General features: G+C 31.5%; 1 protein-coding gene across 1 annotated transcript; it reads right to left on the bottom strand.

Annotated features, from left to right (window-relative positions):
* Nucleotides 1-2,599: 2,599 nt before the first annotated feature.
* LOC125201037 (ankyrin repeat-containing protein At5g02620-like) lies at nucleotides 2,600-8,734 on the bottom strand. The gene is made up of 6 exons (XM_048098912.1): nucleotides 8,528-8,734; nucleotides 8,362-8,434; nucleotides 6,059-6,529; nucleotides 5,800-5,940; nucleotides 3,758-4,209; nucleotides 2,600-3,454 (listed from the first exon to the last, which is right to left on the bottom strand). The coding sequence occupies exons 2-6, from the start codon at nucleotides 8,414-8,416 to the stop codon at nucleotides 2,882-2,884; spliced, it is 1,692 nt and encodes a 563-aa protein (XP_047954869.1). The 5' UTR covers nucleotides 8,417-8,434; nucleotides 8,528-8,734; the 3' UTR covers nucleotides 2,600-2,881.
* Between the last annotated feature and the right edge of the window lie 10,724 nt (nucleotides 8,735-19,458).

The raw sequence follows: 19,458 nt of genomic DNA, 5'->3' as shown, positions 1-19,458 counted from the left end.
TTATTATCATTCTTAGATAATAAGTATGTCAAATATTGGAGTAATATATTTCTACTTATATAAAAGTTCTAGAAATTATTTTTTAAGGAATTCACATCTACTAAGGGAAAAATGATCGGTCTAACTTTTAAGGAACAAATCACTTTTATTAAATATATATCGTTACCCCAAATAAAAAGTTATGGATCTTCCATGGCTTGAAATGTTGTCTTGTTGCAAATATACCAAATAGATCATATATAGTGAAAAAAAAAGTATTGTGCACTTGACCTCAGTATAATGTACAATAACTTTCTTACACATGATTTTTTCTTGTGCAATTTTCTCTCTCTAAATGATTTTTGAATTACAAAAATTTCAAAGCAAACTAATGCATAACGTGCTTCCTTAGCTATAACAAAGCCCAATTCAAGCGTAGAAAATGGCCCTTGATATTTTCAGCAATTTATAATGATTCATAATTTACAGATCTAATGTCATCCATTCTCTATTCTCTTATAATTTTGGAATTCTAATATTTGGTAATTTTAATTAAGTCAAGTTTTTTTGTTTGAAAGCCACTTGTAAACATGAAAGTGGCCTTTTTATAAATTTAGAGATAGCTCACTGGTACCTTGCTGTGGTATATTTGGTACTCCCTCCATTCCATATTAACTGAGATATTTCTTTTTGCACGAAGTTTAAGAGTAGTGTGTTAAATGGATGGTGAATAAAGTAAGAGAGACGAAGAGAGAATAATTTAAAAAGAGAATTACTTTTTGCCAAAATAGAAATGACTCAATTATCTTAAAATTTTTAAATATAGAAAAGAGTAAAGGTCAAATGTGATCCCTAACATATGACCGTTTTATCAATTTGGTCCTTAACATTATCTTTTTGATTATTTGGTCCCTCACAAATAAACTCGGACCCGAATCGGTCCTCACTTAACAGAACCGTTAAAAAATAGACGGTGATTGCAATTTGACTATATTAAATTACTAATGATAATTAATTATACCTAATTATAATTCTTAATTCTTATTAAATTACAAATTATTCATTTCATTTTGTAACTGATACTATCTTTTTTCCAATTTTGCTAATAGAAAAAGAATTATAATTAGGTATAATTAATTACCATTAGTAATTTAATATAGTCAAATTGCGGTCATCGTCTATTTTTTGACGGTTCTGTTAAGTGAGGACCGATTCGGGTCCGAGTTTATTTGTGAGGGACCAAATAATCAAAAAGATAATGTTAAGGACTAAATTGATAAAACGGTCATATGTTAGGGACCACATTTGACCTTTACTCTATAGAAAAATGACTAAGATGGAACTGAGAGAGTATAAACTTTCTGACATTACAAATAAGTTTATGGTTGTTTGGTTTTTTAGTTGAGGTGGATTTAATTAACTAGAAGTCACTATAAATTTGTATTGTATGAACAGTTTACCATATATTAGATATAAATGGGATAAGAGAAAGTAAATGCGTTGCTTTTTGCTGAAAATGAAAATCAATCACTTATGGTGGGATAAAGAAAACAATTAAAACAAGAGTGAACTACATAAATGGTACTTGATCTTTCACTTTCGCACGTAAATGGTACCCGATCTTTATTTTATATCGTTTTTGGTACCTATAAATCACATTTTTGGTACCTAATGCAATTTTGACCCCAAAATGCCCTCTAACATATTTCCATGTGTATCATTAAGGTTATTTTAGGCATACAAAATTAAGTACTAAAAGTGATATTATAATTTCTTCTCTCATTCTTCTCACTCTTTATACTATTATTATTAATCAATATTAATATTATTATTTTGATGTTATAAATTAATAATTAATTTATTTTTTAATATAATTCAAATATACTTAATTATAATTATAGTTATAATTATATTTAATTATTGTAATAATATTATTGATATAGTACTAAAAACTAGTTGTAATTAATAAATAATAATAATATAATTATTTAAATTATGAATCACACAATATTATATAATAATAATAATAATAATAATAATAATAATAATAATAACTAATCAATATAGTCTTGATAAAAATTTAAAATTGTGATTGTACTGATAATGATATTAAGAGTTGAATATTTTTAGTTAGGTGTTTCAACCATAAAATATTATAAATAATTCAATACAAAATATTTAATTGATTTAAATATTTTAAATAATTAATTTAATTAGGTGTTTTGTTCTTAATTTATATTTTGAATGCAATTAGATGTATGTATAAAACACTAAAAAGTAAGAAGAAAGGGAAGAGAAAAGAAAAAAGAGGAAACATAAACTAAGGAGAAAAAGAAAGAAAAAACGAAGATAAAATACTGAAAAGAAAGAAGAAAATGAAGAAAAAAGAAAGAAGGAGAAACTAAAGAAGAAAAAAAGAAATAAGAAATGAAAAAAATAATTACATGTTTGGTATACTATTTAATGGAAATTTCCAAAAATATCTTCCATAACAAAATAATCACAAGTTTGGTACCTAGGGTTATTTTTGTCACTGGGTACCAAAAACGATATAAAATAAAGATCAGGTACCATTTGTGTGCGAAAGTGAAAGATCAGGTACCATTTATGTAGTTCACTCTTAAAACAAAGCATCAAATTTGATGGTCTAAATAGTAGGAGTACAACATATTCTTGTTTTGCACACACACATACACATACACATACACATACACATACACATACACACACATACACAGAGATTTTTATTTGTACCAATGGCAGATCCACGTGTTGTCAAACGGTCCATCAACTGCACTACCAGCCCAAACTCCATTAAATTCGGTCAATGGATCTGACATCAAGCCCACAGTGCGACAATTCGACCACTGACGACCGTCACATCGCCACTGCACTATGTATACTAGAAACGTAACGGGTTGTACGGCTGGAACAACCCCGTGCAGTGGTAGGTACAACGTAGAATAGACACCAACAGAGGAAATTCTAACACCATAAACATCATTGGCGCGCTCACAAAGAAGATCAATAGCAGTGTCATGGCTGGCCACCCGTGCTCGAAAAACCGCAGCCACGTGACGAATGCGACATCCATCGCCAAAATCGAGACGAAGAGCGATGACAAGCCAACCGCCAGACAAAGTGGCAGTTTTTTGAGGAAGTCCTCGTCCGAGTAACGAGACGTGAGTAATGACAAGAACATGAGCATCGAGGTGAGCAACGAGAACATCACAACCACTTCTGAAGTCGAAAAGACCGTGAGTATCCTATTGTTGCCGGGGACGGTGAATGCCGTCGTGAACACAACGGTGGCGACGAGCATCGTCACGAGCATGCACGATTTTGCGGTTTGCTTCATGAATTCCTCTGCTTTTTTCCTTAGCTCTTTGTGCTCAGATGTGAATAATTCGTGAGGCATTTTCCCTTCGGAGTTTTTCTTGTTTTTGAACGCCGGCCGAACAAGCTTCTCAACGACCTAGAAACAACGGTGAAGGCAGAAATTTTACACTGCCGTGCCAATAAATACTTCCTCTGTCTCGCCATAAGCGTGGCGTTTCTTTTGACATGAGATTTAAGAAAATGATGTTTAGAGAGTTACGTAAAGAGAGAATAACGTTGAGAAGTAAAAAGAGAAAAATGTAGAAGAGAATAAAGTTAGAAATAGTAATTGTATTATATTTTCCTAAAAAATAAATGGCTCACTTCAGATGGGAGGTCCCAAAAAAAGTCGCTTATGATGGACAGAAGCAGTATAAATATGAAATGGAAAATCACATACCTTGAACCACAATACTTCTCGTTGCATTTGCATAGCGGCACCGGGGATGCTATCAAGTTGATTTTGAGGAGCCAATCTTCCCGCCAAATGCAAAATGTTGTTACCATCGTTATCTATGTATGATGCTATCAAATCTTTGGTACCACCCAACTCATACATCAAGTTGAACACTTTGGGATAGCGATGCAAAACCGCAACGTGGAATATGCTATGTGACGACTTATTTACTTTGTATAGTAAGTTATGGTCGTTTTGAAATAATTCGGCCAAGAAGTCATCGTTTCCCGATTCTGCCGCTATAAAAAATAACTTGGAAGAATCTATAGTTGCTTTTATGTCTTCTTCACATGATTCAATGTCTTCTTTACATGATTCAGCAGCATCCCACAAACGATCCATTAACGTATAGGCATCACACTTTGCATTCTTTGACTTCTTCGTGTAGGATTGTACTATACATATAGTGGATTTGAACTCTTGTGAGAACTTAGATTTGGGACACCAAATAATTGATGTGTTGATTTACCAAAACATAAAGTTGATACTCCGTCCGTTCCGCGGTAGTTGAGTCGTTTCATTTTCCGCACTCGTTTTGAAAAAATGATACTCCTATTAAATAATTAAAGTAGAGAAAGAGTAAAGTAAGAGAGAGAATAACTTAAATAAGACTCTTTTTTATATTATTATCTCTCTTACCCTGTTCATTCCCCACTTTAACTATTTATTATCAGTTTTTTCAAAACGAGGGCTGAAAATGAAATGACTCAACTATCGTGGAATGGAGGGAGTATGAACTATATCAAATTCAATGTGGTTCAGTGGGTCGGTTTTGCTCGGCTAAAAGTCGAGTTGGCCCATACCCAACAAGAAAAATGGATTGGCCCGACGGAGACAGGCTGACCCGAAACTTAATACGCTTAGGGCGTGGTCTAGCCAGATCCAACCTGTATTTGGGTCTACTTAGGCTACATCAAAATATATTCTCTTTGTCTCGTCAAAAGAATCTATTTTTTGTTTAATTTTACTCGTATGTATTGCTCCATATACTAATATTTTCACAATTATGTACTTTGTCTACAAATGGCCCATGTCCATGATTTAAAAGTTATGTTTTGTTATTTTGGAGCGTCCACATTTAAAGATTCATTCATTCGTTTTCACTTTACAATGCAGATCTTATATTTAACTAATTCTATCTCACCATACATTATTTTCTTCCCACGAGAATATGCACTATTAACTTATTTAGTTCGTCCCACAAAAAATATATACTTTTCAAGTTCGTAAATTCTTCTCTCTCTAATGAGGTGGATTTATTCTACATTAACAATACTTGAATTACTTTTTCTTTCTACTTATCTAATACTTTACCAATTATGCATTAAAACTCGTGTTCAACCAAAAGTGCATATTTTTGTGGGACGAATGGAGTATAAATCTAATACTAAAAATTGGACACACATTTCACAATTTTTTTTCATTCACCGTCTTGACAAAATCAAACAAATTCTTAAAACTAGTGTAAAATCAAAATGGTTCTTTAAGCAGTGTACGAACTACGATGAGAGTAGTTTAAAACGTTTGACCGACAAAAATATAGTTGTTGGGTGTTATTGGTTTTTTTTAGTGGATTAAAGGTGTAACGGTCATAGACCATCTCCAACCATTTACACCAAACTCGAACCCATTTTTGAGTATACGTTATACCAAAAAGTAGTTTTATTCCAATCATTTACACCAAATTCAAAATTTACATCATTTTTGAGTTTTTTGTCTCACAATTTTTGTAGTAACACCATAGTTGGTGTTGTTTCAAAAAAACACAAAAAATGGGTTTGAGTTTGGTGTATAATTGGAGAATATTTTTATACCAAAACTCATTTTTAGAGTATGGTTGGAGATGGTTTTAATATACAGGTCACTTTAATAAAAGAAAAGGCTTTAGACAAGTTCAAGTGAAGTTTCTAGTTTGGGGCATGGAAAAGACTAATTTTGTGGGACGAGGTCAAAATAAAATTTATGAGATTCAATATTATACTAACCAATCTTGGTCCAGAATCCTTGGCCATTGTTATGAGAAAATGTCAATGGCTTCCTGGCAAGCACTTGCAATGGTGTCTCGCCATTGCTATCTTCTGCTATGGCCAACGTATTATCTTCGTCCAAAATCTTTATAGCCAGATCTGAAAAAAATCCAAATACATACATTATATTTAATTTAACAACCAATTATTATACTCTGGCACACCACTTTTGGTGGTTTGAGATTTTTTAGTTGATCGAAAAAAAATCTACACGTACCAAACAATTCGGAGTCGATTGCTGTCGTCAACAAATTAATTTTATCTAGTGGGGTCCACGATCCGATTTTTGACTCATGGTAGAGAAAGTCAGCCATTTCTCCAAATCCTTGCAATGCAGCCATATAGAGTGGCCAAACTCCATCTTCACCCTTAATATTGGCCAATTTTGGGTGCTTTTTTAACATAATCTCAGCAATTTTAGTGTGACCAGCTGCAGCTGCAAAGCATAGTGCAGTGCATCCTTTCGCGTTCTGAGCTGCCATGTCATCTATTTCGATAATTTCCAATAATTTTGACACGAATTTTTTATGCCCTTCGAGTGCTGCTATGTGCAGTATGATTTCACCTCCTTCTGTTATGGCGGTTTTGGCCAAGTCTTTGTTTTTGGTCAAAAGCTCTTCAACGGCATTCCAATCGCCCTTTAATGCAGCTTCGTGTAGCACTGTGTTGGTCCGTTGCCTTCTTTTGCCTATATTTAGAATGATTTGTTAAATTGCTCAATTTAAAAAATATTGATAGATGTAGAAATAAGTCACTTAACCCGTAATATGCTTTTTTTAAAGAATATATAGATGAGGCAGAACGAAGTTTAGCTATTCCTAAACACAAAAATATAGTAATAGCTTTTAAAAGCCAACTTGACATGAATTATTGAAATTTAGTTAATAACCTAAAGTTGTAGCTTTTGTTACCTCGAGTTCCTAAACTTAGAATTAATTTAATACTATATAGGTCCAATTATGAAGGTCCAATGATATATTGGCACTTAAAATGAGGGAATATTAGGCGCCGCAACGCCGCATAATTTAGTCTAAGGTTCACACTAGGATTTGGACAAAACTATAAAGTTGATGAATACATTTTGACTTTTATATTACTCGTTCGTCTCATTCAAGATATCGATATTTTAGAAGATGTCGATATTTTAAATGACACGAAATTTTAAGAGAAATTATTATATAGAATAAGTAAAGAAAAAAATAAGTTGAATATTTAATAAGAAGAAAGGAGATAAGAGATTTATTTCTATGGACATCTTAAGTGGACATACTAAAATGAAAGATGAATACGTAAGAAAGGTTTTATTAACATTTCATTTTAATACATATTTTATGATAGGATAGTGATAATATGCGAATTACATCTTTCCTACCGATGCAAAACTATAAACTGCACGTTTTATTATGTCTTGACATCAAATCATAAAATCTAACGTTCCAAATTATAGTTTTGAATCTGTACAATATATAGAGTTTTCTCGATTAATATCCCTTTCATCATATATTTAAATATTACTAATAAAATGCTTATATAATTAGTTATAACATTGATTGCGAAATAATAGAAATAAATATGTATTGTAATATTAGAATAATTCCAAGTCATCATATTTTAATTAAATTACGAATGAGTTAAAATTAAAAGCAACAACCACCCACGCTATTGGATGATGAAGAGCACAAACGGCTAACAGCATGCCACGTGTATGTCCGTCACCCAATCAGCACCGAGCGTATTGCACAAATACCCCTTTTATTTTATTTTATTTTATTTTATTTTATTTATTTTTTCATCTATACATTATTGCATTCTCTCGTTTCATTCTTCATACTTCTACATTACGTTAATCTTCTATTTTTCTTTTTATAATTTTTTCAGTTTTTTTGGCAAATTCTCTCACTGCATACTATTTCCTCCTTTCATTCACGAATAAAAGTCCTGATTTATAATTATCATAAATAGTAAAGTGTACATTCCACTAACTAATTCCATTTTGTATCATTTTTAAACTAATACTCCATATATAAGCGGGGCTCATAATGCATCAACTTTTTTTTCTTAAAATTCGTGTCGAAAAGAAGTGAGACTATTATTCGTGGACGGGAGAGTATGTTGGTGGATCTTCTCGATCAATTTAGAAACGAATTCATTGAGCCAATGCAGACATTGTTGCCATATATTAGAATGTAGAATGTCTTCAATCTCTAGTTAGTCTGAAATCGTGTAAGTGAGTGCTTCTTGGTGTTTATTTTCAGTGCTCGTCTATTAGATGTCCTAAAAAATTTATACTATATCCCAATTGCATTAATAAACACTAGTTAATTATTTCAAAATTTAAACTACCTAACTAACAACACATTCAAATTGAAAAAAGAAATAAAACTTTACAGTGGGACATGAGTCATGACTATAGTTGGGGATAAGTGGTCCCCACTTATCCCCATTTGCACAAAATAAAACTACTACCATTCAATTATTGAATTATCTAGCTTGAAATTTTCTAGTGAGAGAAGAACTTACGTTGAGATGAGGAATTCACATATTTTGTAGATGTTTGCTGCAGACTTATCAACATGGTATATGCACGTTCTATCTACAGAGAGAGAGAGAGAGAGTGAATTAACCAAATAATTAACAAATTATAACCATATTATTTCGATTTTCATAAATAGGTCTGAATTTTTACCTTATGATCAAGACGAAGAAAAAGATGAGAAACAACTTCCTTCTTTGAGAGAGAGAGAGAGAGATGCAATATTAAGTGACTACAAAATCCATGATATAAATAGTTGAAGTACTGAATAGTTTACTCAATAATATGTGAAACATCATTGTAGTTTCCTCCACTTCTTGTCAGGCCGCTTGCTTATTTAATGGAGAACAAAAAGGGAGCAATTTAAAATCAAATTCGCCGAAGCAAACGGGATGATTCCTAGCATACTCCTAACTACTAGACGTGATTTTTTTTTTTACTAGACATGAAATTGAGCATATAAGTCTACAACTCGTTTTTCTTCTGTCAGGTCACTATTTTAAATTTTAATAACAGCACCAACTACTTATTCCACCGTTTTATATGGAGGAGTACTATTGTTTGTTTAAGTTTTTAATTCAGAAGATAAATAATAGTGTAAATTAAAATACTAATACAATTTACTTAATTAAAATTCCTGCATTAAACTATTAATTAATTATAGTTCGAATATTGAAATAACATTACTTTACTTAATTTATCAATCTGTCACTGTCGTTGGCAAGAGGAGAGCCAAGAAAAATAAAATATTACTGCCTCCGCCCCCAAAATTTACACTTCTGACCGAACACGGGTTTAAGAAATGAATGGAAAGTGATAAAAAGTTAGTGGGATGTGGGTCCTACTTTTAAAGTATTAGTTTTATAATTAAATGTGAGTAGGAATGAGTTAGTGAATATGGGTCACTACCAAAAATGATAAAAGTGAAGTTGTATCAAATTTTCGAGACGGATTAAAATGATTCTCTCCGTCTCTCAAGTGAGCTATCTTTTGACGATGGATTTTGGTAGTGTTGTTTAGTGTGGTAAGAGGATTGGTAATAAAGTAGATTAAGTGATGTGATAGATTCTTTTTAAACTTTTATTTTACTCTATATATTGGTTCATTTAAAATTATATAGTGGTAATTTTAATTTTAATAATTTAATTTAAAATTTTGAATGCTCTAAATTTACTGATTATAAATCCAAACTTAATTACACCACTTAGCACTCTAAAACTCAAAATAATCATATGAAATGATGAATTACTTGCAATATTTTAAATTCAGCTATTGTTTTTATGCAACTTGTACTCCAAAACTCAGAATAAAAAATGGAATGATGGATAACAATATTTTTAAATGAGCTGCATGGTTTTTACAGCGCCTATACTCCAAATTCCAAAACTCAATTTAAAGACTGAAATGATTGGCGGCAGATTTGACTTTATTTACGGCAAAAATGGGCGCCACTTTCCCTCCAAGTTTGAATTTGGTTTTTCCAGAACTCAGATCTGGTTTGAATTCAAGCACAACCTGCCCGCTTCTACTGGAAATTTGTAGCTCAGCCCGCCTGTCTGGGTGTGGTCGCCGGAATGAGGGAGATTGTGGGTTTATCCACCCACCTTCGGGTGGTCGCCGGAAAATATGAAGATAGATGAGAGAGAAGGGTTGGGATGGGGGTGGTCGCCGGAAAATATGGCTTAAAGATGAGAGAGAAGGGTTGGGGTGGGGGTGGTCGCCGGAAAATATGGAAGAAAGATGAGAGAGAAGGGTTGGGTTGGGGTTGGGAGAGAGAGAGAGAAGGGTTGAGGTGGGAAGAGAGAGAGACGGTTGATTGAAATTAAAGTTAATGGTAATAAGGGGTAATTAGATTTGTAATTAGGTGGTCTAATTTAATGCTTAAAATCTCTAATTTTATCTATAAAAGGAAATGAATCATGTTAGTTGGACAACTCAAAATGAAAGTAATCACTGGGGTGGGACTGGAGGAATATGTATAAAATTTTCGGGAACGCAGATAATAATACACAAATAGAGGTGGAAGAGGTAGTAATACACAAATAGAGGTGGATCCTAGTAGGAGCATGGGATCCGTGGGACCCAGCCATTTGGTATGTCACTATCGTATTAAATATACATACAGCCTCTGCTGTGGCTTCAAGCTCACCAGGAGCTGCTGTTACTTACAGCCATCTTATTTGATTATTAATTTATTTGTTTTTTTTTATTATTACTTCTCCTCACTTAAGCATGACACGTTTTCCTTTTTTGTGTCCCAATAATTTGTCATTTCCTTTTTGGTAATTTCTTCTCCAATTAATATATTCAACCACTTTTTCTCATTCCTATTAAAATATTCATCTTTCTTTATCTCTCTACTTTAATACTTACACTCCCTTTTCTCTCCAATTAAACACTTTAACCAATAACTCCTAAAACGTGCCGCTAAGCAATGTGTCATCTTAGCCTGGACGGAGGGAGTACTATGTTAGTAGGTTTTCTAAAAGCTAGATTAATTAATTTATCTTGTAATAAAATTTATTCTTGTTTTTTTCTCACATTAGTAATTTTGTGCAATTTTTATTTATTTTGTCATTTGTATAAATATTATTATTGCAAAATCACAATATAATATTCTTTATAATCTAATATAAAAATAATATTCTTTATTAATCTAAAAGCTATATTAATTAATTTATCTTGTAATAAAATTTATTCTTGTTTTTTCCTCACATTAGTAATTTTGTGCAATTTTTATTTATTTTGTCATTTGTATAAATATTATTATTGCAAAATCACAAAATAATATTCTTTATAATCTAATATAAAAATAAAATTCTTTAACTCTACAATTATGCATACATATCATATAATACTAGTATTTTTAAAGTTATACTACTTTCAAAAAATATATTTTTTTCAATTATTTCGACACTAACATTAGCCCTATATGTATCTTTAATTTATGTTGCTCATTATCAAATTATTTATATTTCATTTTCCATTTATGTTTAGCTAAGTATTGTTCAAGTTATATTTGTCGATTGATTGATATAAAAATATACTATTATAATAATTGTTAATATTAATTTGGACGTCTAGTATAATAATCATGCGTCAGCCCTATATACAAGTAAATATATATAAAAATAATAAGGAAGGGCACGTAAAATATTTTTTCTCTAAATAGAAGCGGAAGGAGGCAAATTAGTTGAATATAATATATTAAAATACTACTACTATATTTACATGGGCAAATTAGTTGAATATAAATATATTAAAGTACTACTAATATATTTACATGTCTATAGGGAAATGAAGTGAATTGCCCTTCTCAATATACTCTAGCTCCGTACTAGACTATCAGAGAATCTTTTTACTTTTTAATAAGAAATTGAAACTAATTCCAATATTTATAAATTAAGTTTTTTTTAATCTTATTATAGTTGAATCATATTTTTATTGGGTTGTTCCCATTAACTTTAATCATATTTTATGAAATTTTTTTAAAACAGTTAATAATATCTCATTCTTTATTCCCTGTCTTTTCAACTATTTTATTGTCTTTTATTTATTTATTTATTTTATTTTCTCTCTTTTATTTTCACTTTACTTTAATCTACTAAACTTTTGTCTAGACGTATGTGTCGAGAGAAATAGATCAAAATGGTGTGTATATTTTTTATCTAAATTTTACTCCCTTCGTCCATTAAAAATGAAATATTTCATTTTTGGTTATCCATTAAAAATGAAATATTTCTTAAATAAACAACTCTATCTTTATTTTTCATTTCTCTTATTTTACTTCTCATATTCATAAACAATACTACATACATTCCTTACAATTTACAAATGTTGCATTTTAAGTGGAACGGAAGTAAGTAAATAATGTCATGTTTAGAGCATCCACTATAGGGACGGCTGCCGCCGTTGCGGCGGCGCAGCGATCTATACAAGTGGATCCCTGGGAATGACGAATTGGGCGGACGGAAGTTCGCCGGCTTTGGCGCAGGACGGGCGATGGAGAGAGAAGCGGGGCCGCACCCTATTGCGCGCGACACCGCACAGGCGTAGCCGCCTTTTTCTTTTTTTTTTTTTTTTTTTTTTTTTTTTTTTAATTCGAATTTATAATTATTTTTTTTGTGGTGTTTCTTGATTGTTTCTTGAAATTCGCAGAGATGAGATGAAAAATGAAGAGAGATTTGGTAAAGAAGTAAAGTAGGTTGTTTGGGTGAAGAAGATGAATTCCAACTTGAGATTTCATGGATGTCTCGTGAATTCTCGTTTCTAAAGTGTAGTACTGTATTGGAGAGAGAAAGAGTTTTTATTAGTTTTTATATGTCTTTTCTTTTAAATGTTCATTGTGTAATTTTCGGTATCCATTAATACAACGAATATTTTGTCTCATAGCACTTTTTAATTTTATTATTATCTCGTTTTTAATTATTTTTACTCCGATAATTTTAATTGTAATTGAATTAAAAAATACAACAACTAAAATAAAGTGAAAGTTGTCACAAAAAGTAGACTATTCGTGAACGTTTTTTGTGCACTGATGACAATAAAATGGGGGATATGAAAAAAAAAAAATTGTCCACCAAAAGTGCCAATTACAGTGGATGCTCTTAGAGCAAGGGCGGACACACATGGGCACGTGAGGCTTAAGCGCCCCTACCAAGATGAATTTTTCTATTTTTTATTCATATAATATCATTTAACTTTGATATTCAGTCTGAGTCATTGTACACTACCCTCTATTATAAAATATAAAGACAATGTCATTTTCAACGTGAACCGCACACTATATGTCATTTTCTCTCAGAGTCGTACTTACTGGTTTTGGATTCATTGCGGTGTATTCAACCATAGGGGCAGTGCTAGCTGTTGCATCCACACTATTAATATATTACTTATTCGCTCGTTAAGGCATTTACACGCTTTTTTAGTATTCAACTAAGTTTCACATTTCTTTTTTCGATAACTTTCTCTTTCTAATTAACACACTCAACCACTTTTTCTCACTCCTATTAAAATATACATCTTTCTTTATCTCTTTACTTTAATACTTACACTCACCTTCTCTCTTTCAATTAAACACTTTAAAATAACTCTTAAAATCCCGTGATTCTTAAGAATGGTCATCTTAGCCAGGATCGAGAGAGTAATAAATTATATTATTAAAATGTTAGGAGTAACATTTATAAAGAGTGAATTACTATATAGGTCCTTTAATTATACTGTTCGCACACAAATAATACCTAAACTTTAAAAATATCATTGATAGTTCTTAAACTAAAGTGTAATCACATTTATGGTACTTTTTTAATATTCATCAAATTTACACAAAATGCCCAAGATATGGAGGACATTTTTGAACTTTCATATCTAGACTCTGAATGATATTTCTCTATCTCTCTTAACTCTTAAGTATTGTACTCGCTCCGTCACAAAAAATAGATCTTATTTACCATTTTTGTCCATCCACAAAAAATAGAGCAAATTCATTTATGGAAAGTTTTGCAATAAATAAATAGTCATACACATCATTCGACCAACACTACTTCGACTTTCTTTTCTCCTTCTCTCTTACTTTTTTCCTTTCTCTCTTACTTTACCAATTCTACATTAAAACCATTGTCATATATCAATTGCTCTATTTTTGTGGACGAAGAGTATATGATATTTTATTTATAGTTTGAGACTCGAAATGATATTTTTTATTTCACATTTCAATTACTTTATGTCGATCTCATTTCTCACTCTTTCTCTAAAACTTTTACAAAGTAAAAAATTAAATTAAATATTTTTAAATAAATTAAGTATAAATATGATTTTAAAATAACTTATAGCTAAATTTTGATTGTGATTCAATTACTTTTTAATATTAAAATTTTAAAATTTTGGATTAATTAAAATTTAGGGCTAATTAAATTTTTTATAATTTTTAATATTAAAAAAATAATCAAATTACAATCAAAATTAAATTTTTATTAAAAAAAATAATCAAATTACAATCAAAATTAAATTTAGTTATAAATTGTTTTGATAATTAAATTTATAATTTTAATTTTTACAATTAATACATTTAGGAATTTTTATACTATTTTTTTATTTTATTTTTTACTTTATGGAGTAATAGTTTAAGAGTGACATAAAGAGATTGAAAAAGTGAAAATATCATTTTGGGTATTTAAACTAGAAGAAAATATCATATCCAATACTAGAGAAAGATAGAAAAAAATATCATATTCGTACCTAGATACGAATGTCCAAAAATGCCCTTCATGCCTTTGGGGACAATTTTTGTGCAAATTTGTGATGAATAGTGAAAAATACCATGAATGTGATTACACCTTAGTTTAGGAATTATCCATGATATTTTTAAATTTCGACACCGTTGCATGCAAAATGCATAGTTGAGGGCCATTTGCATAGTTTACTCTTTTTATAAAATAATGTTATGCATGTAAAATCACCTCCTACTCCAACCGTGACTAAATGCATGGAGGGATTCAAACTCATCTCGTTGACTTAGAACTATCTTCAACAATATAATAAATTTCATTTTTCAGTATTGTAAATTCAAACTCATTTTTGCATTTTTCATGAACAATGCCAAATATCGGTGTGCATGTTGATACATTTTGCACGGTCTTAAGGCCATTATTTGGTCCTTTTTTTTATGTCTAAGTCACTCTACAATGCCCATTATTTGCATATTTTATCTATTTTGGTATTTTGACGTGTTTTGTGATAAATGTGCATAATTGAGCCTAAAAAGTGGAGTCAAACACAAAGTCCGGAAACTGAGTCGATAGCGACCGCGTTGTATGGCGACTGCCGGGCGCTCTATGGCTGAAAGAAGGTACTGGCCCGCCGGAAAATTACACTTGAAGAGAGGTCTCGCCCGGCAACCTCTAGTCGTATGGGCGGTCCGGGCCAGCCGGAGGAACAGACCCTGGACTGCTCATGGGCGACCGCTGCCATAGGCAAATTACTGGTAAAGACGGGCACTGGACTTCTGCCTAGGATCTCGTCCAAGATTACCATATTTTGAAGATCTTTTCCTTCTACAACGATTGGCTTTCCCATATAAATAAGACCTATAAAACTAGAGAGCTTCTACTTGCAACAAAATTCCCGATATTAAAAGCTAGAATACGTCTTTGTGCAAGGAGTTGAAGAAAGATTTGAGAACATCAAGAACGACAAGGATTCAACCTACGGGTTTTATTTGCTTTAGTTTTATGTTCAAATTGTCTTCCTTCAATCTATGTGTTTATCTTATTCCATTATGTGTAACTAAACTCATGGATTCTAGGGATTGTTAACGACTTTGGTTATACAATTCTAGTTTATTTAATATCCGTTTTGTTTTACTTTGTTTCTTCCTAAGTTAATCTTGATGCTTCATGATTGAGACACAATCGTGTATGATTTAATATAGCTTGCTTCATAACTATGAGAGAGTTCTAGCGAGTTAGGTCCACTTAGTAGATGCTAGGGGTGGAAACAGTACCGCTACCGCACCCGATTTCGGCTCCAAAAGGGGTCTCGAACCGTCCCGATGGGTCGGGTATACGATACCCGAGTCGGGTATCCCGCACCCGACACCGCGGGTACCCGACCCGACCTCTTTTTTTGTTTTTTAAAATCTTATTATTGTAGTTATTTGTATATTTTACTCCATAATATACCGCCATAACATGCTCAAGATGTTTCGAAACTAATTACTACTATAATATGCTCACTTGTTGGTCATCATTAGCAAGTATCCTTGATTTAGATGAATTCATTCAAAAACAAATAAAACATCCAAAGTCCAAACATGAGTTATCAATCATTCGTATATGTGTATATACACACACAATATATGTATATCCAAAGTCTAAAAACTTGTATATAATATACATATATTATGTTAGTATGTTCATGAATATATAACATATGTACATGAAGATTTGAAAGTTATGTTAGTATGTTATTGTATGCGTGTATGTGTTATTGTAATTAAAAGATTTTAATAGTTAAACAAACTTAACTCTCATAAAAAAGGAAAAAAGAAAAAAAATAATGTTGTGAGTGCATATTTAAATTTTAAATGATCACAAAATGCTAATATAATTATAAACAATCGGGTACCCGATCCCCCAAAATCCCAAATTTGAATACCCGATCCCGACCCGCCGTTTAATGGTAGGGGGTTTTCCAATTACCTCCGGGTATCAAAGGGGTAGAAAATTACCCGATACCCCAACAAGTTGCCCCCCTAGTAGACGCTAGGTTAGCTCTCTTAAAACGGCCCTTTAATGGATGTGGACTTTTCAAGGGTTTTGGGTTTTTTGGAGTTACGTGTTGGATTGACAACCCAAATTTCCTTGTAATCAACGTTTGTTCGGAGAGCTAGTGGCAACTCGCCCTTTTCAATGAAATAACGTGTTGTTTTTTTAAATTTTGGGTAAAACCCAACCGGGAACGCACATCCCAACCCCCTTTTTTTTAAAATTTATCTTTTTGGTTTTAAATTTGATTTAGTTGTTATTTTTTTTCCCAAATTTTTTTTTTTGTTTTCAAAATTTTTTCAAAACCTTCCGTTTTTCCCCGGATGCCCCAAGGCTTATAGGAGATAAAAAAAATTCGGTTTTCCCTTTTCCCCCGTGTTTGATACCCCACCCCCGCCCTTTAAACTATACTATATATACTCCGTATACTTCCGGGGTTTATTTAGTGCAAAAAAATAGTGCATCACAATTTTTTTTATATTTAAACCGAAAAGAAATTGTGATCGGAAGGATCCAAAAATATGTTAATTTGTATTTTATGTAAATGTTTAAGTAAAACATATATTTAAAAAAAATAGTGTGAAATTTGTGTAAATGGTTGAAGATGGCCATTGGAATCCCCAACCCAAACATGCATTATTTTGTATATTATCATATTATATTGGATTGCATATTATATTTTTCATTTATTTTTTAAGATATTAAGGGGTCATAAAGGATATACTTAATGTTATGACGACTCAAAATACATAGATAGTTTTGATTACGGAAATTGTTAAAAAAATGTATATGCTTTGTATAATATAAATTAATAATATATATATATATATATATATATATATATATATATATATAGGGATGTATTAAGATGACAACCATCTTTAGTGTAACACCATACCACCATTTTAGACCATTGGGTCGAAAATTTTTGCCCACATGTTCCCCGTGTAAAAACACGAAGGGGAAAATAGGAAATTTCTAATTTTACGTTTCGGTTTTGGGGGGCCCTTTTATTGGGAAAATTGCCGGGTTTCCACAAAAATTTTCCAAAAAAAATATCTAATTAAAGGCGCAAACCCGGGGGGTTTTTAAAAATTTTTAAACCTAAAAGGGGCCCCTGCAGATCTAAGGCTTTTGGTTGGGGATGGTGTTTTTCCTATCCATGGTGGGACCCTAGTGCACCCCCATATGGGCCTTAATTAAGTTTTTTGAAAAAACACCGGGGTTTGGGCCTTTGTATTAGATATTCAAAAATTTGGGAAATTTCAATTTTTTTGGGGAAGGCGAATATTAAAGAACACCAAAGTCCCGGGAACGTAAAATTAGAAATTTCCTATTTTACCCCCCCGGTTTAAAAGGCGGGATGACAAGACCCGGGTTTTCCGGGTCCAATCCTAAAGATTTTTTAAAGTTTCAATAAAAAAATTTTTATCTTAAAAATCCCTTTTATATATATATATATATATATATAAGGGGGTTTAGGGGATGTTAGGGGGCCCCATTTTATATATATATATATATATATATATATATATATATATATAAAGGGGCAATTGGATCAAGCCCAACCAATTTTAAAAAAACCGGGCTAGAGACCAAATCGGGATTAGATCTAGTTTTTTTGATGAGAACTTTTTCCGGGAAAATTTTTTTCTTTCTTCATTACTAGCCCTTTTACCATTGTATAGGTTTATTACTTCATTCTGCCCTAATACCAAACTACAACATGTTTTTTCTTTCCTTAAAAGGTTTTGAAATGATTCAACATATGTTTCATTCAAATTCATTGACGTGAGTTTTTGGGTTTAAACATTTTTAAAAAAGCAATTTATTGGAGTTTATTACTTCATTCGGGGCGTTTTTACTTCATTGGGTAAAATTTTTACTTCATTACAAAGGACTTCAAATGCTTCTACACATACTTCATTCCAATAATTTATTACATTATTCCAGCGTTTATTAAACCAATATTAACCCTCCTGGTGATAGATATTGTAGAGAAAAAAACTTGACGCCATCAGTTCCCATTTACGTGTTTTAATGGTAAAAAATTCCTTTTGGGAAAAAAAAAAATTTCTGAAGAAGAAATATTCTGGGGCGGTTAAATCTTGTAACATGTTAAAATGACTTTTTACCTTCGGATTAATTAAAATAGGCCTGATGAAACGAAAATAATTTATAAATTTTTGATCTTATCCATAAAAAACTAGATCTAAAAACCCCTAATTTGATAAAAGGGGGTGGTTCGTCTTTAAGAATTGTTTTGGGTAATGGGTTTTTATATATATATATATAAAATATATATAAAGGGGTTTTTGGGTGCCCCCCCCTTTAAAATAAGCCATCCCCTTTCTAGTTAATCATTTGTACACGTGGGCAATAAAAAAGGGCCCCCCCGGGGAAAAAAAAAAAACCCAAAAAAAACGGGCCAATTTTGTAGCCTTTAAACAACAATTTTTTTAACGGAATATTAACACGTTAAACGAAAACTATAGATTGTTGTCTAACGTTTGGGAAATTTTAAGGTTTTTTTTTTGTATAAAACGGTCATTTAAATTTTTAAAAAAAGGGGTTTTCGTTTTTAAAACAAACCTATATATATATATATATATATATGGATTTTTAAAAAGACAACATCTCTTAAAAAAATACCACCATTCCTAGCCAATCATTTTTACATGTCAATAATAAGGCGCCTGTGGGGAAACATAATAATTGTTCAAGGATAAATTTTCACGGACGCAATATCCAATACACTAGACGCAATTTTTACGAAGCAAAACCCAAAATTTTAATCGCAAACTAACCAATTAGTTATAT

The sequence above is a fragment of the Salvia hispanica genome, chromosome 1 (genome assembly GCF_023119035.1).
Source record: "Salvia hispanica cultivar TCC Black 2014 chromosome 1, UniMelb_Shisp_WGS_1.0, whole genome shotgun sequence".
NCBI lineage: Eukaryota > Viridiplantae > Streptophyta > Magnoliopsida > Lamiales > Lamiaceae > Salvia > Salvia hispanica.
The sequence above is the reverse complement of the archived record's forward strand: the minus strand, read 5'-3'. Positions and strand labels throughout refer to the sequence as shown.